Source organism: Penicillium macrosclerotiorum, assembly GCF_028827735.1.
Source record: "Penicillium macrosclerotiorum strain IBT 26536 chromosome Unknown utg000010l_segment0_segment0, whole genome shotgun sequence".
NCBI classification, from domain to species: Eukaryota; Fungi; Ascomycota; class Eurotiomycetes; order Eurotiales; family Aspergillaceae; genus Penicillium; species Penicillium macrosclerotiorum.
This window is the reverse complement of record NW_026643089.1, coordinates 2,321,113-2,342,245: the sequence shown is the minus strand read 5'-3', so window position 1 is coordinate 2,342,245 and position 21,133 is coordinate 2,321,113. Positions and strand designations below refer to the sequence as shown.

Here is a 21,133-nt window from a genome sequence, read left to right as displayed (position 1 = left end):
CCATTACCTCTTTTCCACCCTGAACCCTACTGCAAAATTACGTATGCGGACCGGGCGGATCGGATAGGGATCCCTTCATGGGGGAAGAGCGAGGGCAGGATTTAACTACTGGATATGGTGCTGACCCGGGATGGGGGAAATCGTATCCATTTGCCCCCAGATCGACGGTGCATTTGTGGCTAGCAAATGGGGGAGGACTTGATTGTACTCAGGACTCGAGCGAACTCCACGGAGTATAGTACACACGTACACCCACAATACCTGTACTGCGATCTTGCCGAGGTCGGTCCCGGTCGGATCTGACCTGAACCGCACCCGCGGCATCGCGGGTTGGGGCCGCTCCTTCTTCACCGTATTCTGTGCCTCACGAGGAGCAGGCGACGCAGGGACCTTCAGGGGAGATTTCACTTGATACCAAACAAATAGAGCAAGGGAAAAAAAATAGAAAAACAAAACCAAAAAAAAGACAAGCCCTCAATCCCCCAAAAAAGAAGGTGAATTCTGGAGTGGGCCGACACCGGATCGTGTGAGGCATCGGCCAATCTGATCTGTACGATACGATACGATACGGTACCCGGTCGCGAGTCTGCGTAACGTCAGCCGCGTTATCAATCAATCAGATAGCGCCAGTGACACGCCGGGTGGTACATTGGACCAGCTTCTTTCACCCCCTCATTTGTTGGGGTGTTGGGGGCTTGGGCAACGATACTGGGATTTATTGTGACTCGCTTATGATGTCTCTTTAATTATTAATTAGTGCTCCATTCTCCTTGCGTCTTGAGAAACCAGGACGAGAGAAAGACGACACCAGTCTAGCCGAGCCTCCCCCGAACGGAGGACAGAATGGAATCCGCCGGCCCACTTTCCGACCAGCCGGTCACCACCTGCTCGATCGACAGGTCGTGGTGTCCCTACTGCTTGGCTCTCGGGACATGGGCGAACAAGTCCCCGCCATTCGAGAGCGTCCGAGTGGGTTGGCGAGGGCCGTTAGGACGCCGTCGCAAGCCAGTGGGTCATTCTAGAACGATATAACTCCCCCCATTCTATCCACCCCCTGAATTCGATGGAGCCAATAAAGAAAAAAAGGGAAATGGAGATCATTCGGTTTTTTTTGGGGCTAGAGGAGCTCCTCTCATTGGGTGGGGTGCTCACTGGAGGTGATTGGAGGCCTTAGACAGCGGTTGGCTGTTGATTGATCCCCCGGGGCTGGGAGTTTCGGGGTTCCAAATAGGTAAGTTAAGGGGGAAGGGGGTTAAGGAGGTTGAAGCTAATATCGGGAAACCAACCTGGATCAGCTTGTGACAATGTTCCCGCCCCAGAGCGCGTCCAATGGCGGGTCCAAGTTTCATCTGATAACTTAAAATCCGGGCTTTGGGAGAACAAGGAAAGTTCCCGACACTCCTTCAAGTAACAGGCCCCGTGAGCTGATAACGTCATTTTACAGGGATTCTACGGAATGTCCAGGTATGACAAGGTCGGAAAGGTGAAACAAGTCCGGTCAGAAGAAGTGGTGGAGCAAGGAAGATTCTTTGCCTGTTTGAGTCCTAGAAAACACGATCTAAGATAATGGACTTGCGGCAGCCAGAACTAGAAGATCTCAGTGAACCAAAGTTGATAGGTACATTGCAAGGCGAAGGTCACATCATAACATGAACACATTAATAGGAAACAAAAGAAGGTTAAATAAATACAGCAAAAAATAAGAAGAATTGCTCGGTCGGGCATCAGTAAACAAATGCCCACAAGAGCATCACCAAAGCTAGAATGCCCCTTCTCTCTTCACAAGAGCCACAGGGGGAACGAAATGGTGCCGCCCCCGGGCCCAATAATAGATCGACGCCGATCCAATGACGCCAGCGTACATGGCCACACTCCAGTTCATCGTCCCGAGCGTTACTGGGGTCGACACTGGGAAGAAGGCGAAAATGAACAGCGGCAGCAAGAAGGCCAAAGCTCCGACATTGACCGCCAGGCCAAACCGGCCCAGTGTCCAGCGGTGGTGAGGCAGTGGATCCCCCCGGAGCCGCTTGAGCAAGACGCAGCCAATAGACACTATATACGCCGACAACAGCGAAGTTATCGTTAGCGAGATCACGGCATTCAGAGCAACTTTGGAGCCGATATTGATCATGGACAGCAAGACCGTGACAAAGAGCGACACCATCACGGCATTGAGAGGGATATTCCACTCCGGTGTAACCTGTCAGCGGAGTTAGCCAGGTGAGTTTGAAAGGGCGGCCAGAATGGTGATCTTCATCTTACATATGCGAAAAACGAGGAGAATGGTACGCCATTGTCCCGTGCAAAGGACCAAAGCTGCCGTGATGCAGTGGCCACCTCGGTGATGGTGCTGGCGGTTAAAGTGACTACCAAAACGGAAGTCATCGCATTGGTGGCTGCCAGATTACCAGTCGTGTTGTAGAATATCTGGATGAATGGGAATCCCGTAGGACTGGCAAGGATAGGGTCGATCTCTCCCAAGGTGAAGCATAACGTCACCAGCATGATAAATCCAAGTACGCCGTTGACCGCAACGGAAGACATCATAGCCTTGGGCAATGTTTCCGATGCATCTTTGATCTCCTCCGCTGCGTTTTGTTAGCCATCAGTCGTCTCTTCGAAAAACACGGCCGACCTACACATGTGAACCGAGCAGTCATATCCCAGCATCGATGTGATAGTGGTCGAAAGCCCGACCAACGTAGCCGTGCCGGCACTGTCCCACCCACCACCATTATTAAAAGTGGTGAAGACGGCATGGGCATTGTTACGTGGTGCCAGGACCCACAGTGGAATGATGATCGCGAAAAGACCAATAACGTGGATTATCAGGATAAGGCCTTCGACGAACGGCAGATTCTTGGCAAGAAACGTATTAAATAGAATGGAAAACGTTGAAATGGCAATGACCAGCAAAGTCCCATGCCATCGCTGGAAATTGTATTCGGGATGATTCAAGACAATCAAGCCTTGGATAATGGTTCCGGCTAGATAAGCAATCGAGACGATCGCACATTGCCAACCCATCGCAGAAAGCCATCCTGGAAAATGATAAGTCTTCTTGCTAGCTTATGGTACTATAATGATACCGATTGTACTGGCTGTGCACCTACCTGTGATATAGCTAAGGTACTTTTGACTAATTCGCGGCGCAAATTCTGATACCCAGTGATATTGCCCACCGGCAGTGGGTGCCCTAATGCCTCATTGAATCAGCATTGATCAAGAATGACCGGGAATGAGAGGGGTTGTCCTTTCAACCTACATCGAAGCCATTTCAGCGATGCTTGCATAGACCAATGTGAAGCCCAAGCAAACACCAAGGAATCCCCATAGTAGACCAGCAGTTCCGCCATCAGTCAATCCCGCCGCCAAGAACCTGTCCCTCAGGGTCAGCCTTCCAGTAACCGATCTAGTGCGAGAACAGGAGCACAAACGTTAAAATGACCTCCCAGGTAGAGATCAATGTGCACCCAAACCCCACAATGGAAATAAACCGAAAGTTTCGCTTCAAGATGTCAGAAGATGCTTGATAGAATCCCAGTCGACCAACCTACTCGAAGAACTTGGACTCGTCCTAGCGCGCTCATATCCCGCTGATCAGCTACTGTCCCCATGTACCTTGGCGCAACAAAGCCCTTCTGTGGATATTCCACCAAGTCATCTGTCTCGTTCCATGTCACCTGGGTGTCATTCCTGGATCTGTGGAATATAGTCATGCTCGCGAACACCCGGCATGAAATATTGAGTCTAGTAATAATTTCCAAGAAAACTCCAAATGACCATCAAAAGTGCGGAGCTTGCCACGCAGCGGATGCAAATAACAAGTCGCGTGGTTACTGCATGCGACAGAATGCGATAAACTTGCTGCTCGGGGCAATATAAGTAGGTAGAACAAGACACGAAAGCACGCGAGAGAGACCAAAGCTCTATAAGCACCCCAGCGTAGCCAAAAGAAGAAGGTCACAGGAGAAGAGAACCCCAGATAGCGGGTATCAATAATACTGGGCGCCGGGCGTCACGGTGCAGGATCTCTAGCATGGAAATCGATGTGGGAACAAGGCATGGCAAAGAGAAAATTCTCGTGCGTGAGCCATGTGGGAATTACTCCCAAGCCCCAAACAGGGAGCTCTGAATGACACATACCATGTTTGATCGAGGGAGTGTTACAATGGCTACGGAGCTCGGGCCTGCTGAAAATCTGGTCTCGGATGTTTACAGTGCTCCTTGACTTCTAGCTGGGGTCTTAGTGGCCATCCCTTGAGTTTGAAACTTGGGCCATTGAAGAATGAGTAATGAAGCTATCGGCACCTTGCATGCCAAGGGGGTTGAGGACGGAGTACAGGGGTCTCCTTGCCAGCAGGCAACTACGATTGAAACCCGTCATTGAAAAATGGCCATGTTAAAGTTCTCGTCGCTCGATTTGCTCTGCTTTGTGTGCCTCGACCGCTGCCGAGTTACGTTCAACACAGGTGCATTGCACCCGAGCGAGATAAAACTCGAGAAGGATTATTGTAGCGTGCCCGATGGCCATCGGCAGATCCTTGCCGAGCTCCGATGTGATGCATCAAAAAAGGCTAGTGCCCCTACCCTCAATCCCTGTGCCAATCCACAGCTCATCCCTTGATCTTATGCCCCAACATCCAACCTGCCCAGTCGGTTTCACACTGTAATTGTCCAAGTCGACGACATATGGCGGCTGGATGCGCTGTCCCTCGCATGTTTGACCGATAAAGACAACAGGTGATGAACAGAGCCCTATCGGGTCGCTGCCAACGGGATCCACAAGGCATACCAAGACCCCATGAGGATCGACATCCAATGCAAGAATGGCAGCGGCCCGGTGAATCGAATACATGACTGGTTCATCAGTAACCTGGACGTGAGGGGAAGACACTAGCTAATCCTCAATACCACAGTTCTATGATATCAGAGATTTTAGCTGCGCAAACTACCGCTTATACATAATATTGCGTTGCGTGGGGCTTCTCATTCTCTTGAACGAAGGGCGGGCTCAAAAATAATCCCGCCACGTAAACTTACCTTCCCGTGCCACGGAACTGTTCGATCCGGAGCTTGAAGCTTGAGTATCGGCCTGAACCTGACCCCGGGTCTAATCCTATCAACCCTGGACTCGGACCCGCCGATGATTGTGGCATCTTCGGCTGGCGGCACATGCTCTTCCAGCAATCGTTGAATAGTAGCTTGTCCCGATTGTTATCGTGGCCTGCTTCTTCTTATTTTATTTTGTCTTTCCTTTTTGCTGCGCGTTCTGGTGACTGCTGTATATACTTCGGCCAAGCCTTCCTTTTCCCATTGGGAGGTCTTTTGCCTTCGGCATCTATGGCCGCTGTCTACCAAGCGCTTTTGTCATAAAATCCAATTAACTCTCGCATGGATTTGACTTTCCTGTCATAGATGATCACATTCGTCTAAGATTCCGAATTTCCTGCCATGGGCCCTTATGTGCCCCCAGGCCAGTCCCCGCCATTTGAGGTGGTTGACGAGTACCATCATGGGGCATGGATCATCATTACTGTTGCACTGGGACTGGTGGTCTCAGTGGTCTGTTTTTTGATTCGGCTTTATGTTCGCCTCATGCTGATACCTCCTTTTGCGCGGGATGACTTTGTTTTGCTGGGCGCCACGGTAAGCTTCAAAGAGTCAATGGTTGCAAAGGGAACTACGTAGATCGGGACATAACTGACACGTATTTGTGTTCGTGTAGATTGTGGCAGGAGTACAATCGACTCTCATATTTTATGCCTGTTCGCTCGGATTTGGAACCTCCATGATCTTCCTGGATGATACTCGACTCAATCAGATCCAGACAGTAAGTCTCTTGTCTCCTAGGACTGTTCATTGCAGAAGCTAATCAATTAGTTGATCGCAATAAGTGATACTATCGCTTTAATCATTCTTTTTCTTTCTAAAGGTTGTGTCCTCGCCATTTACCTCCGTCTCACACCTCAAAAACCGCACAACCGAGCCTCATGGGCTACCTTAGCCCTATGCACGGCCTGGCTTATTCCAGCTGTACTTATACTATTGGTAAATTGTGAGCTCAACAAGCCTTGGAGAACTCAAGGAGGCGAATGCAAGAATTTGGTATGAGCACCGTGAATAGTTGACATCAAGGCACGGCTTCGATGATTGAACTGGAGCGCTCACCTCACTCAATTTATTTAGTTTAAACGATGGCAGTTTATCGGCGCGGTCGATATAATCACCGAGATTATTATATTTGCGTTAGCTGTCATTCTGCTAAAGGGTCTTTTCATGTCGGTCAGGCGCAAACTCGCCATTGGATTCGCCTTTATCTTTCGATTCCCGTGAGTGCTTTTTGTTAATACATTGGATCAACCAGACTCTCAGTCCAGGGAGAATTCAAAGAAGAGTTAGCTTACAAGTATACTTTACTTGCCAGTCTTATTTTGTTTGCCATCTTACACATATCAAATCTCAACTCAGCGCTCAATGATGCAGATGTCACTCTCGCAGCCGTCGAGCCTACACTCTGGCTTCAAGTTGAGGTACACTATGCCCTCGTCGCATGCAGCGTATTCTGTCTTCGACCATTCATGGCTGCTGTCAGCACGAACTATGGAACAGCCGGCGACTCGAGTCTGGAAAGCAGCACGTCGCGGTCCCGGGGCACAGAAGGAAGCTCAAAGTCCGGATCTAATTCTAATTCTGCCTCTGGGTCCAACTCGGCATCAAGATCAAGGTCTCTTTCCCGAGTTCAGAGAAAGCGTACTGGAGCATCATCCAGATCTAAAAGCAGAAGCAGAATACCTCGCTCGTTATCCAAGGAACACCTGTGTCAGGGTGAACATGCACGCAATCTCGCCGAGAGCCGAGAAGCAAATGGACAGAAAAAGAAACAATCTATACCCCAGCTTCCCGAAACTCGGAACAACCCGGTGCGAACTCCTGTTCGTCGATCTATGTTTCCGATAAGCGAGCCGAGCAAGCAAACCTCTGGAAAGACCAACAAGGGAAAAGAGGGGCACCGTGAGCAGGCGTCTACGCCTTCTTTGTTAGATATTGATGATGCTATTGAGCTTATGCCTCAATTGCATCGGCAGCATGCACGGCAGGAGACTCATTGTACCCTTGACGAAGAAGACCCAGATAAAATGGTAATTCGCAAGGAAGTGCAGTATTCAATTCAATATGAGTACGGCGAGTCGCGTCGGAAGGGGCGGGAGACCTCGAAGACAAGCTCAACCGATGCAGTTGCTTATGTATAGCTAGTGAACTTGGATATTTAATCTGATCATTGAAACAGCGAGGCGATCAAAATGCTGCGTACGGGTGGTGCCTTTATCTTCGAGGTAACGCCTACTCCGTGAGACATTATATTTACTTGCTGCCAGATCAGGATGCAGAATTATCCATATGATGATAGTGCAAGACCTGTCCGATAGAGTTGTGATTGTACGTGCGCATCCTGATCTCGACTGAATGCTCCATTCGTCTGTGAACGCAGTGAATTCAGGTCGGCTATGAGCAGTATTAAGTCATCAGTAAAGAATAGTGCAAAGGAAAAATAAACCGTTGGACCTTGTTCGGTAAATACTTGTATATGGGTAACCCCAGCTCTATGAAAACACTCTAGAACGCCTCCGGACCATGTACCGATTTAAAATCTCAACCCAAATAACGCCTCTCAAAAAGTCATAAGAGAAATTCTTGGTTTAGCCTCTTTCACAAACCCAGACGGTCTCTTGAATGGATGGGCCTCCGTATTTCTGAAAATTTATTAGTCTGGAAACCGCATGACTTGAACGCCGTGACAGACATCACTTACAGCACGTACTCATCTAAGCTGATATGCTCAGGCTTAGAAAATATGAGGTAAAGATATTTGAGCGTCTCGGCAAGCCAAAAGCTTTCCATCTTGTTACTCAGCTCCGGCATAGGATTGCGCACATCTTCAATAGCAGAGTGGCCATATTTGGTGCGCGTCACCTTATCAATATTTTGGAACATGCGCCAGGCAGTATCCTGAAGTGATTTATCACCGGTGATCCGATACATGATGAATATAGACTCGAGAGCCTCCGGTCTATCTCCGTTAATAGAAGTATTAGTATAAATTTCGATAAATGAGTTCCGTAAGGTCTTACCGAAGCTTGTAGGAGGCATCCTGGATATCAATAACACCAGGAGGATATCCTTCTGCTTCGATTTTTGCCCGTGCTCTGTCAAGGTGCTCCTGTGAATGGATTGGTTGGCGGAGCACGCCCTCGTACCATTTGCCTTCATCCCAAGGACAATGTTCCATGTCCTTGCATGGAACCACTTCCAGGGCTTCCGGCATGATCCCTGTTGGCATCACATCATAGGACCAGATACAGCCATCTGTCAATCCACGAGCAATCTCAAGATCTTCGGTGCGATTAAAAATCTTCGCAGCAATGCCGACTGTGCCTCCTAGGAAACACGCTAGATGTTCCGGGCGGTACTCAGCATGCCGCAGATCCCCACCTGTATTCACACGGCCTTGCAGAGGGAACAGGATCAGCTTGTCCTCCTCTGGTGTCATTGCCCTGAATAGGAGATTTTTTTTGAAGGACTCGATCGCAGCATTGTACATGTTCTGATACTGATCCGTCTGGCCGCCAAGGAGAATGTGTTCCTTCGGCAAGTACTCGTAGGTGGAATCGGCACAACCGCCCATTGCAAACCAGGATTGACCAAAATCCAAAGTATGAGCATTCAAAAATGTTGGCCAGAGCCCGGGCAACTTTGTACGCGATTGGCCTCGTTCTAGCTCATTTGTAATCCGCTGGACGGCATCAAAATACTTTGGATCATTGGTCAGTTGAGAGAGACGAGTGAACTCCATGCTAAGAGAACCTATTTCTGCCAAGATTGTGCGCTCAGCTGGCTCAATTTCTTCACCCTGAGCTGATCTAGAGTAATGTTAGTAGTCTTGAACAGGGTCGCGTCTTTGGTGCCTTGGGGTCGGAAGACCTACTTCGTCCACTGCCAACGCATCTGAGGCATTCGGTTGTGTGTATCAAATGCATTGTATATCATCTCGCCGAGCTCTACCGCTTTCTTCAGGAGGATTGGATGTTTTCCATCACTTAGGTCATAGGCAGACAAGAAACCGCCCATATACCGGATAATGATTTCAAAAACATTCACAAATCTGCTCCCTGTGGCGGTAAAATCTATGTCCTCCAAGGCATTCAAGGCAACCTCAAGCTCGTCGTCGAGACCCATGATGATTAATGCATCCAAAGAATCAACTAGAGTAGCGCCCCACCCGCTAAACGAGTCCTCAAACCCACCAGTTTGGGGTGAAACCTCATCACGGGTCCATGCATGCTCTTTATACCCGTTCCATGCGTGCATGAATGCTTGCTTGACAGCTGCTTGCTTCTTGGTGCGTTGTTTGCGCTCGCTTCTTGACTCGCGTGGAAAGTCATGTTGGATGCGGGGCAGTGGAGTTGGTGAGGCCGGTAAAGGGATGTATGAGCTGACGGGATATCTCTCGGTTATCCCGTTCAGGTGGATAGTGTCCTGCGCGATTGAAGTACTTTTTACAGGGACTGGTTGACGGTTCTTTCGGTTGGATGCATGAAGGCGACTGAGTGGGAAGAAAACTAGAAAAAGATATGTGAAAATCAGGAAAAGAAGCGTAGTTCTTAGGGAGCGTCTATTGCGATTCGAGACCATCCTGATGGTCAGTTCGCAAGGAGTAGACAGAGGAAAAAAAAGATAATAAAAGAGAAGGAAAGACGGAGTTGTCAAGGGAAAGAGAGTTCGAGATGAGGAAGTCAGGAATGGACAAGCTATGCAAAGCTCACAGAAAACGAAATCAATCGAAAGAACGGAATGGATACATAAACAGCAAGCTCTCGTGTTTCATGAAGAGCTCTGCCATTTCTGAGCAGAGTCTTTCAGAGAGATGGTTGAACAGCCAGGGATGACAGGATCAGAAAGCAGGCGCATCCATGTGGAAGAAATCCCCTGGGTGGAACAGCGGGAGGTGGGTGTTTTGTCTGGCGTTTTTTCGAATTTCGAATTTCAGCCTAGATTCTCAATATGAGCAGGGCCCATTATTGATCGCCAGGAAAGTCTGATAGCTTTGACACGCGTCCATGGGGAGAGCTGGGTATGAGACACCATGGAAGACCAATGATTGGCGAGATTCGGTATGCAAAAGGGGCCGCAATGTGGCATCTCATCGGGCGGACAAATGATGTATGGTTTTTCTTCAGTAAGGGAACTGGAGCGGGCGCCAGGGTCCAACAGGTATTCCTAATAGCAGTTCTAGGCCTGCCAGGCGTTCGGGGAGCTCCGCAGTCCCCCTGGATTGGTGTTGACTTGTACTGCGGGCGTCCCGTCTAGAGCGGCTACGGATCCACTGCGCCCCTATTTTTTTGCCCCGATCGGGCTAGAGGGGCTATTGAGGGGCCAGAGGCCAGACGATCTGGCCCAAATTGCCTTGATGGAAGCTAATCCGAAGTTGATCATTGTGGCGGAGTTGGTGGTAATGGTACTGGTATCAAGCGCGGAGAACTCGGTACAGGGGCTGGAGGTGTCTTTCCAAGGTGATGCCCCAGGGCCAGGATTCTATTGAAAGTTCCGAGTCGGCTGAGAGGAATCAGTCAAGACTGGAGTATTTAAAAATTGAACCCGTAACCACTGAAATGCAAGTTTAACCGAAACCTCACGGCCACCATCGAATCAACCCACATTCAAAAAAATGTCACATCCAACATCGACATTGCATCCTTTCCGATGGCAAGCAGGGACACCGTAATAGTGGAATGCTCCGAAAACTTCCCTATTTTGTCTCTACCGTAGAGTCACGCCTATATAGAACCTCCAGCATGACGAAAAGAAAGTTCCAATTGAAATCTCAAATTCAGTAGCATACAATTTGGGCCTTGTTCGAGATTTATGACATATCGAACAGCTTTTCCACAAGCTCAAAGGTTGTTGAAAACCTCTAGGGCGATTTATTGAGAAGATTTCTTGAGGAAATACCAATCTAGCATGGTTAGTTTGGTTAGTTTGGTTGCTTTTAGAAAACAACATAAATATGCCACTATATAGACCACATAATACCTGGCGGCCACCGCTTTTGTGAGGTGCTCAGAGGCTCAGGGATCAAATCAAGTGAAGTCATGTGTATGATGACTAATACTCAGTGATCGTTTAATGTATATCACTAGCAGTGTCTCCGCCCACCCACACCGCTTCGCGTTGTGGGTGTGCCACACACAGATGCATAACCACACACAGATGCATAATCTTTCCTATTTCCCCTATCTACTACTGCATCCCACTAGTATCTATATAGAAACCCTGCCTGTTCTGACGTGCTTCCTCTGCTCTATCTAACGATGCCTGGCTTTCCTGTGTAGGTTCTGGTGGTGGTGATGTTCCATATGTTTTCTTCCACTGCTTCCTCACCCGCTTCCGCTCTATATCCGCTTCCTTCTCCTTTCTTTTAGCAATAGAACGATTTGCATCTCTAATAGAGAGGACCCCTGTTTTGCTAAGCGGCGTTTTAACCTGGCGCTTGGTGATTGGGCGCTGTAGTGGTTGTTGAGCTTCCCTAATCTTGCGAATAGTATCATTCGCTAGATTTAGGTTCTCTATAGCAATCTTGTTATGATGAAACACACGATCAAGATTACGTTGCTGCCTTGGTGTAAGATCCTCTTGATATCTAGCAATCTTCCTTTGATTCTTTTCTAGATCCTGTATAGATCTAGGCGGCGATTGGTCGATACTAGAAGAAGATATAGGTGGTGGTGAAGGTGTTGTATAAAGCGTTGAATGAAGCGGTTGTAGATCTGGCGCTATAAGATCTTGACACTCTTGGATAGGAAGGCTATTAATAACCTTGCTACTATCGACTGGATATATCCCACGATCTTTGAACGATTCACGAATGATTCGCTGGCTAAACGCTCTATTCCGAATATCACCGATTATTCGAAGGAACTCGGATCTCCCGATAGGGCTTCCACCCTAAAACGCGTGATCGTTATTCGCTAAGCGGAAGTGTTGCTTATAGCTTAGAAACGGCTTACCGTCAAGCGGCTGGCAAAGATGTGTAGTATGTGGTAGGAATCCTATTAGTAGGATATCGTTCTTTTCGCAAAGGTGTAGAAATTCGAATGTAAGATGCGAGCCGTGACCGTCGAATATTAGGATACGTTTTTCACCTAATTTCGTACGGTCGTATGTTGATTCTATAAAGAATCGAAGCTATTGAACTGCTATATCGTCGGTTATCCAACCGTTAGGCGATGTAGTGATAGTAGTTCTTAGTGGTAGGTCGTCTGTTTGATTAAACCAAGATTCTATAAAGATCCCGTTGCCTTTGAAAATAAACCAAGGCTCTATCTGCCACCCGTCGGCAGCGATACACTCGATAGACGTGATATTTTCGCCTTGGTCTGGCTGAGGAAGATCTACTACCTTTCCTACTACTACTACTAGTAGTAGTAGTAGTAGTAGTAGTAGTAGTAGTAGTAGTAGTAGTAGTAGTAGTAGATATAACGTTTCTAGATCTTCCTTCGCCTGGTTGAAAGCCGCATTTATCAAAGTTATAGACTAAGCGTGGTGGTGTAGTCTTCTTGATCGTTTGGGCTAGTAGATCGTACCAATGCTGTAGTGCCGCTGGATCCTCTGCTAGAATTCGCTTCGACTCCTTCGTATACTGCTTAGTAGGCCCTAATTGAAGATGTTTAGGAAGCCTATTAATAAAGCGATACGCCCACATCTTGCTAATCGGCGGCTTGCCGACGCGTTGGCATACACGATTCGCCCACGCTTCTAGTATCCTAGGAGTGATAGGCATATAGCAATCGTTCATATATTGAATCCAGCGAATCAAGGCTTCTTCTTGATAGGGTTCTAGGGCCTGTTTAGCATTGCGTTTAGCTGTATTAGGCCCTGTTCCCTTTTTAACACGGCGATAGAGAGTGCTTTGATTAACGCCAAATTCACGTGCTAAACGCGCGATATTCGGCTTCTCCTCTCGTGATGCAGCTAGGCAGGCCTCAGCCATACGAGATTCATCAAATTTAGGCATATTTAGATAGTGGTGTTGGATAGAGAAGCAAAAAATAGGGTGATAGGAAAGATTATGCATCTGTGTGTGGTTATGCATCTGTGTGTGGCACACCCACAACGCGAAGCGGTGTGGGTGGGCGGAGACACTGCTAGTGAGCCGAACACCCTACCACATAGTACATTTTGAAAACACTTTTTTTCCACCACAACACTAGATATCAATTCATTATATTTAGAATTACATTGACTAATATTATGTTATATATTACTATATCTAGAACATCGAGAAATACGCCTAGTAGTAGACTCAGCGCCGTTAGTAGGCTGCTGAGCAAGCTCTACAGTATCGTTTTGAATAGCTTCAACGCTTGCTGGTAACGTTGAAACTGAGGATATAGATTCGCCGACCGTTAAACCTTGCTGCCTAGATATCTGCTGCCTTGACCGTGTGAGTTTTTAACGCTTCTTCCTGTTAAATTGCCGTAAATATTTAGCCTCCTGCGCTAGAAGCGCTCCGTTATATATCGCTAATCGGCATACTTTGATTAATTGATCTAGCGCTCGCTTAGTAGGGCTTCCTTCAATTATTATATACAGCGGGAGCGAGAAGCCTATTGCTGATATAGATTCAATAGCTGTTACCTACTCCTGATTCCCTAGTTGTAGAAAGGGCTTCCGACTGTGGAAATCCTTTCGTGTAACGATTCTAGTAGTAGATATTAGGCCTATAGCAAAGCCTGTTTTGTCAAATTTATAGATATTGTTTGATTAGATCCCGTTTTTGTTGATAACTATTTCAATAAGCCTAAACTACACGCGTAGGCTTGCTAGGTCTTCGTTTTGGGCACATTGATAGTTGTAGCGTTTAGAGAAGCGTGTGTAAAGCTCTAGTCCACGCCTAATATATCGTGTTACTTAATTGACACCTATAGTAGGTGTAGTATCACCGCGTACTGCTAGTAAAAGATTCGCTATATCCTGAATATGCGTAGGCCTAGGGGAAGCGCTACGCGTATCTAGCGATAGGATCCACTTTCAAAGGGGATTCTCTTCTTATGCCAATTTTAGGCGCAGTGGTTGTGTATCCTAGCGATTAGGCTTGCCATTAAGCCTATCGCCTAGTTTTGATCGAGGCACATTGTATAGCCCTGCTGCTTGCCCGATTGAGCTTGCTGAGCTATTCTCAATAGCTTCAATAGCGAGTAGTACTCTATCCTCCTTGTCTGGCGATTTTGAGCGTTTTCAGAAAGTTTTGGTGACATGGTGTGTGGTGGAAGATAGTAGGCGACGCGTGGGAAGCGTGTTTTTTTGATAAGGTGGCGACTCACTAAGGATTACGTTATGTTGCTGGGACCCAAAGTGTCGGGCACCCTCTAATATAGAGTTACAACTACGTCAAAATTATGAAATACACCATCGGGCTTTATTGCACGGATGATGCGCCATCGTAGACTCATGGTATAGCCCACAGCGTGCCTTCAGAGCAACCGGCACTGTGGTCAAGTCCGACTGCCAATGACTACTTCATCGAGACTCGTTCCTTTCAGAATTTCGAACTAAACCTGGACTACTCTTACTAGTATGATAGTTGTAATAAATCCACCATGCAAGAAGCATTGAAGTTGACTGGTTGCTCTTGGACAAACACTGAAGGGGCATTACGCCTACGGTACTGTCCCCACTTATTATTTGTTGAAATTTTGAGAATACCATTTCCCCTCATTTCTGAGGCTTCGTGGTAAAATAAAATCCCCCGCAAGATCGTTCAATAAATTCAGGAAGGAAAACGGAGAACATTAAGCCAAGCGGACCGGAATTTAAAATTCAAGACCAGAAGGAAATCGTATGCGAAAGCATCTATCTGCATCGTATACGGCCTCTGCGGTATATTATCTAAATGTGAAAATACATGATTTCCCATAGCCTTGCTACATAAAAATGACGACCTTATGATTTCTGTGATTTTTGCATCAGACATCTTTAACAAAATCATAGATGTCTTGTCACGCGGGAACTCTCCTCGACCCACCTCCTTAGACTAGGCACGGTTTGTCAGCATTTTCATACTGTAATCCAAACGCCTGCTTCTGACAGCCTAACGCATAAATTGGAAAAGCGCTCTTGAAACCTGGTCGACATCTCGGTATTGTTCGGTCCTATGAAGATTTAAGTAGAGCTTGCGCTTTTTCAAGGCCATTCGTCGCAGATGCAAGAGCGGGGATGGCTTCTCGTAAATCACTTCATACGGAGTCTCCTTCTGTAGGATTGATGCTGGCGCGCACAGCTTCAGCTACATGTATCACGGTAGGGTAGTGACCAGATGACATAAGTTTCAGTTATTTCCATTCTCTGGTCATTTAAAATCTGAATTTTCCGAAGGGGGATCACCTGGGGGATGGTGAGGTGGACCCGGAGGCTGTTTTGGAGCACCTGGAGGGCCAGGAGGGCCACCGGGAGGGCGAGGAAAGGCCTTTGGAGGTGGATGAAAGGGCGGCATAGCAGTATAAGATAATTTTGGGATCGTCACGGACTTATTCTGGAACTCCTGCAAAATTTCATCTGTTACTCCTTCCATATCACAGAGCTCCTTGCGCTCTGGCAGTCGTTCCGCAGGAACCCAGCTACCGTGGATGCCGAGTCGTAGCCGGAAAGGGAGCTCGATCATGGCAATGGGGCCTTCGGCGAGCTTGGCGGTATCCAGGATGAGAATGGAGGTAATAAATTTGTCTTGTCGGCAAGCCATAGTTATGACATATCCATCAGATTCCGGCGCTGGGACCCAAAAATTATGTTAGTTTATGTATGCTTGTATCGAGCTGAGACGCAGAGGAAGAGATCTTGGGCGAAGTACTGACCATCTGGGCTTCTAGGGATAAATGCGACCTCTTCGAGGACTGTAGAGGGACCGGCGCACCAATGTGTATATTCGCCAGTGGCCAAGTCGCAACGAGAAATTGAATTCCACGCGCCACCTGTTGATGGCTCGCCCGAGAGGGTGGCATGGTGACACATGAAGACGTTGTTGTATTGCTTGGTGAGATAGCGATCATCGACCTTTGGCATCTCCCCGGCAAGATCAATCAGCTTTGTAGGCTTCACCGTGGTGTCTGCGGCGTTAGGATCCAGCTTAAATCTGACGTATCCGCCGTGCATATCCTGAAGTGGTGTCTGAGGAGGGATGGGGGGCTTCCCAATAGGCGGGAAGAACCAGAACTATTCAGTTGTCGGCCTTGAGGTTAGCGCACGGGATCCCGATGGGGAATAGATCCAGGCCTTTTATGCCAAATTAGTGTATAGGATCGAACCGTCTAGATAGACACATCCGTCTTCTCCATCGAAAGCATTACCGGTATGCCCAAGGAAGGCGCTCTTGGTGGAGAACCACCAAACATCTTCTGGCTTTGGGTTCCGACGCGGTAGAATACCTAGCATCAGCGGCTTTTCTTCATCCCAGGCAAAATGATGGTGCCCCTTTTCCAAAAGATCCAATGGAACAATCGCCAAGGGAGGAAGCACGAAGACAATCCATTTATCGGTTGCGGCCATATCGTGCATCATGCCCGCAAAGGGAGCACTAATCCAACATTCCTCGAGCTTATTCCCGTTCTTATCGAAGAGGTAATAGACAATATCGGTCGTTGAATCTCCCTTAGCCTCGTAGCCCATAGTGATCATCTCCCCGGTCGCATGATCGATTTTGGGATGAGCCGTGTGCGTTTTCGAGCTGAAATGGCCGTGAAAGTCATATGGGCCTGACAGGCAAGATTAGAATTCTTTTTGAAAAATTGAACAGAGCCTGATTGAAGAAGCTGAGCAAAGCATGGTAGATATGGTACCTTTTGTGGCTAAAGTGTCCGGGTTGAGCGCATAAGGAAGCGAATCCTCTTTAAGCGCTAACAGTTGATTCTCAAAGTAGATAATATGGGTGTTGGCTGTGGAATGGATCTTGTGCTTCACGCGGGGATCATCGGTATAGCGGTTACGGTATTTTCCAAAGACCGCTTGGCGAGCAGCTCTTTCAATGACGAATCTCTCCGTGCGAACATAGCGTTGTTTGAAATCGGCGTGGCCGTCCTGAATGCGTACGGCATCAATGCAGCCATCGCCATTGGCAAATGTGTCATCTTCATACAACGGCGCCCATGCAAAATCTGGCATACATCGATAGAAGGTTCCGTCGATTTCAGGGGGTTTTTGCCTCGAATGATACAGTTGTAGACTTCTGCTTCAAAGCGGCACGGGTCGTCCGCGATGGTGCTGAAAGGGTGCTTGGGAAGGCGAACCTCCTTTGACACCGGTAGCGTTTTGTCAAATTCGGAAATATCCATCATGAGGCGAATGAAGTTGAGTTGTTCCCGAAGAAGAGAAATGCAGAGTTGCACAAATGAAAGCTCCTGCAGCGAAGAGGTACTAGAGGTACTATATAACAGATATTTCAACCGTCATTGGCGCGGGGATTCCCTCCTAGGACGGCATGGGCTATTCTCTTAACGGAGTTTCGGAGAAGGTATCCGCCAAATTTTCGACCACCAAGAACCATAGAGAATTTGGGCGACTCTTGTCCCGCTGACGCAGCGGGCTATTAGCTTAGCGGAAGAGGGTTGGGATTGGGTTGATACCACACGTCCGATTGGACCGATTGGAGCACGAGGGCGTTTGGACCCCCAAAGTCAACCCCTTCGAGTTAGTTAAACGTAGTCAAACATAGTCAAATATGAGCCAGAGACGCGTGTGCGGGGGTGCGCCCAACGATTCCCCAGATCCCCCTCCCCCACAGCATTCGTTTCCTGTCCGGCCCTATCGGAGCAAATAAGTCTGCTCCGGGCGAGCGAGAAATTCGACCGGAAACCGGAGCATACCAGGATCCCTTCGAAGACCCGCCTCCTTCCCTTTGAACCGCGTGAACAGCTGTGATGGTTTAGCCCTGAAGGAAAGCAAGGAGTGATGGGCATTGTATTTTTGGTGTAACACCACTGACAGAGAATGCGAGAGTGAGCAATTGAGGTCCAAGCTGGGCGAGGCGAGCTTATATCTAGATGCATCCATAGGGGCCTAAATAAGTTCCATAATCGTGTAAAGCGTGGAAAATGATTTCCGCATGGGACCTTGATTGCGGGGAAGCCAACAGTTCCGAGGCATGTTACTCCGGCACACTAAGGGCATCTACTACTGATGTCTGCCTTGAACCATTGTTTACGCTTTGAGTTATAAAAAGGCTTCGAATCTGGAAGTAAATATTAAATACTTCAAAATTGACTATGTGTTAATAAGAGAAACTCTTGAGAGAAATCCAAGTGCGAGAAGGCCAGCCATATATACACCCCGGAAGCTCTCTGTGCTCCTCACCTGCGCCGGGGAACTGCCCGGAGGGCTCACAATTTTCTTCTTCCTATCGGAGGTATACCAATCAATGAGTCCACACGCCTATTACAGTAGATTATGTAAGTACTCCTTCTCGTGTTCATTCTATCTGAAGTACCTAAAGGTGTCAATCGTGAAGTGGACATAAATTGATCGGACCCGAATACTAAATACCGCGGCGGAGGATAGCATGTTCGGGCAAATTTTTCTGTCTGAAAGAGACCCTGAGTAGAAACTAAGCGATGACAAGTTTGTGTAATGTAAAAAGTATCCTGTGATAACTACTTGATGATTCAAAAGGCATAGTAGCACTGAAAGATTTATTGTGTGAATTAAATACAAGAATTCTCTCAAGTGACACGGGTTCCCATTTCTCAATGACCTCCGAATCTTGCTGATGCGGATGGGTCATGAATGGATATGGTCTTGGCCACTAAAAACTCCCGCAGCCCATATTTTCCGTTGTTCCGGCCCCAGCCACTTCCCTTCGTGCCTCCGATGGGTGCGTTGGCTTCATCATACTCGGTGATGGTGCCAATATGAACCTGACCGCACTCAACTTGGCGAGCTACCTTTAAGGCTGCAAAGATATCTCGACTGTGAACCGCGGCATTCAATCCATACTTGCTGGAATTTGCGAGCGCGATAGCCTCATCCGCATTCTCAACGACATAAATAACTGCGGATGGACCGAAAGTTTCTTCACTGAAGATTTGGTCTTCAGGTTTGACGCCAGTGAGAATGGCCGGTGCCAATGAAGCTTCTGTGCTGTCGCGAAACTCATGATTACCAACAACATAAGACGCGCCATTTTTCACAGCGACATCAACTAGAGACTTAGCTCGCTGGGCGCTAACTGCAGTGACGGCGGAGCCTGCTCCATCGGGATAATTTTTCTTCACGTATTCAGCCAAAGCCAGGGAAAAACCCTCTGCGATATCTCGCACAACGATGATACGATCGGTGGACATGCATATCTGGCCATGGTGCAAGAAGGCCCCCTTAGCACATAAGGCAGCTGCATGCTCAATATCTGCGTCTTTAAGCACAATCGCAGGAGCTTTGCCACCTAGTTCCATAAGTACTGGCTTGAGGTATTTCGACGCCAGCTGGCCGATAATGCTTCCAACAGTAGCACTTCCAGTGAAAGCGACTTTGGAAATGCCCGTGTGGGAAATTAACGCTTCGGTGATTTGTTGAGAATCCTTTCGACGAGCTTGTAGGGTGTTGATACAGCCGAGAGGTAGGCCAGCATCTTCAAACGCTCGTACAATGGAATGATGAACGCCCGGACAAAGTTCCGAAGCCTTGAAGGTGACAGTACAGCCTGCCGCAAGCGGCGCGGCGAGAGCACGACTGGAGAGGATCATACTGGCGTTCCAAGGTGCAATGACCAGGACTGGTCCAACCGGCTCTTTGAAAACCATGCAAAATGCCCCCGGACCTTGCGGTGCGGGGAGCTCACCGGTACATTCTTGAGATATGTTTGACGCAATTTCTCGAAGACCCGCACAAGAAAGGTTGACATTGAAGCGGGCCCACTCCTCCTGGCACGACGTCTCGCGAATCTGCATTGCCACAAATGCTTCTTCCCGACTTTGAATTATGTCGGCAACTTTCAGCAGAAGATCGCGACGCGCTGTATAAAGTGTGGCCTTCCATTTTTGGAAGGCTTGGCGAGATGATTCTGCAGCATTGCGAGCGATGTCTACTGTGGCTCCTTGTGCTAGATGAACCTCCGCACCTGTAGCCGCAGATTGGACGCTAATCAGGCGGGATTCATCGACCGGAAGTGCCTTGCCCTCGATCACGATTGGGATGACATATCGACCATCTTGGGTCTTCGCAGAGCCTATCGTGGAGTGCAGGTCCTCACTTGTAATGTCGGTTGTGCTAGAGAACGCCATGGTTTGATGGTAGAATTTCGATTACCTCGCTCTCGAACCAGATATCACACGATATTATAGGTTGTTTCGGACTTAAAGCCCAAGTATTTGAGAGTGAGGGAAGGTCGAGATTTCCAGTCAAAGCCAAAAGGAACGATCGCGATGCACGGCAACCAAGGCCACGGAGTCAGAGTGTGAAGCTGAAAGGGCCACCGACTCTCCGCGGAGCTAGCCGGCCGGATGAGATTCTTTCCACAGTTCGGGAACGAGGTCACAATGCCCAGCAAATCCACGCTCTTCTGTACGTGTCATGGAACTGTATTCATCGGACTCCGCGACTGGTCCTTGCTCCGCGAAAACTGCCTCGGAGTTCTGGTCCGATATCCGACGCATTACGTGGAGTTGACCTTCGGGACAGCGTGCTTCAGCCACGTAACACCAAAAGTTCCACCAGCCCGTTCCAAATTTGAGAAAGGGATCGAAGAGTCTGATCACTTCAACCCGGAGTATTGGGGTTCTTCCGGCAACTCCAGCTTCGCGGAGAACGCGAGGATGATTCCAGGACAGCTGTCCTTTTCGGGTAAATTTCAGTTTCTCTTAATGAACACCAACCGGGAAGACATCTATGCTCAACATTCGACCAGCAGAAGGCAAAATAGTATAATAAGGAGACAAACAGGAGCGACGATGATTCATTATCCAGCTCATGAGTGCTTAGGTCCATATGAGTAAGAGGAATGACGGGCGTCAACGGCCCCCCTAAGGCTTGTTTAAGCATTATACAAACATTTGATATGTGTATGGCTCCGGGTAGAAGCATCATCTGAATGATG

At 48.1% G+C, this 21,133-nt stretch overlaps 5 protein-coding genes across 5 annotated transcripts; 1 reads left to right on the top strand and 4 right to left on the bottom strand.

Annotated features, from left to right (window-relative positions):
- Positions 1-1,759: 1,759 nt before the first annotated feature.
- On the bottom strand, positions 1,760-3,719 carry N7462_010459 (putative GABA permease; the record flags this gene model as incomplete). The annotated part of the gene is made up of 7 exons (XM_057082173.1): positions 1,760-2,200; positions 2,263-2,588; positions 2,640-3,041; positions 3,114-3,196; positions 3,266-3,379; positions 3,438-3,508; positions 3,558-3,719. The coding sequence occupies 7 exons, from the start codon at positions 3,717-3,719 to the stop codon at positions 1,760-1,762; spliced, it is 1,599 nt and encodes a 532-aa protein (XP_056929213.1).
- A 1,735-nt stretch (positions 3,720-5,454) lies between these two features.
- N7462_010458 (uncharacterized protein) lies at positions 5,455-7,253 on the top strand (the record flags this gene model as incomplete). The annotated part of the gene is made up of 5 exons (XM_057082172.1): positions 5,455-5,649; positions 5,729-5,833; positions 5,884-6,108; positions 6,190-6,332; positions 6,368-7,253. 5 exons carry the CDS (start codon positions 5,455-5,457, stop codon positions 7,251-7,253), a joined length of 1,554 nt encoding a protein of 517 aa, XP_056929212.1.
- A 419-nt stretch (positions 7,254-7,672) lies between these two features.
- N7462_010457 (glycoside hydrolase family 47 protein) lies at positions 7,673-9,693 on the bottom strand (the record flags this gene model as incomplete). Its single annotated transcript, XM_057082171.1, has 4 exons — positions 7,673-7,754; positions 7,814-8,071; positions 8,133-8,921; positions 8,987-9,693. The coding sequence occupies 4 exons, from the start codon at positions 9,691-9,693 to the stop codon at positions 7,673-7,675; spliced, it is 1,836 nt and encodes a 611-aa protein (XP_056929211.1).
- A 5,713-nt stretch (positions 9,694-15,406) lies between these two features.
- On the bottom strand, positions 15,407-17,384 carry N7462_010456 (carotenoid oxygenase family protein; the record flags this gene model as incomplete). The annotated part of the gene is made up of 5 exons (XM_057082170.1): positions 15,407-15,825; positions 15,909-16,266; positions 16,372-16,805; positions 16,890-17,204; positions 17,264-17,384. 5 exons carry the CDS (start codon positions 17,382-17,384, stop codon positions 15,407-15,409), a joined length of 1,647 nt encoding a protein of 548 aa, XP_056929210.1.
- Positions 17,385-18,788: 1,404 nt separating this feature from the next.
- On the bottom strand, positions 18,789-20,321 carry N7462_010455 (uncharacterized protein; the record flags this gene model as incomplete). Its single annotated transcript, XM_057082169.1, has 1 exon — positions 18,789-20,321. One exon carries the CDS (start codon positions 20,319-20,321, stop codon positions 18,789-18,791), a length of 1,533 nt encoding a protein of 510 aa, XP_056929209.1.
- Positions 20,322-21,133: the final 812 nt, after the last annotated feature.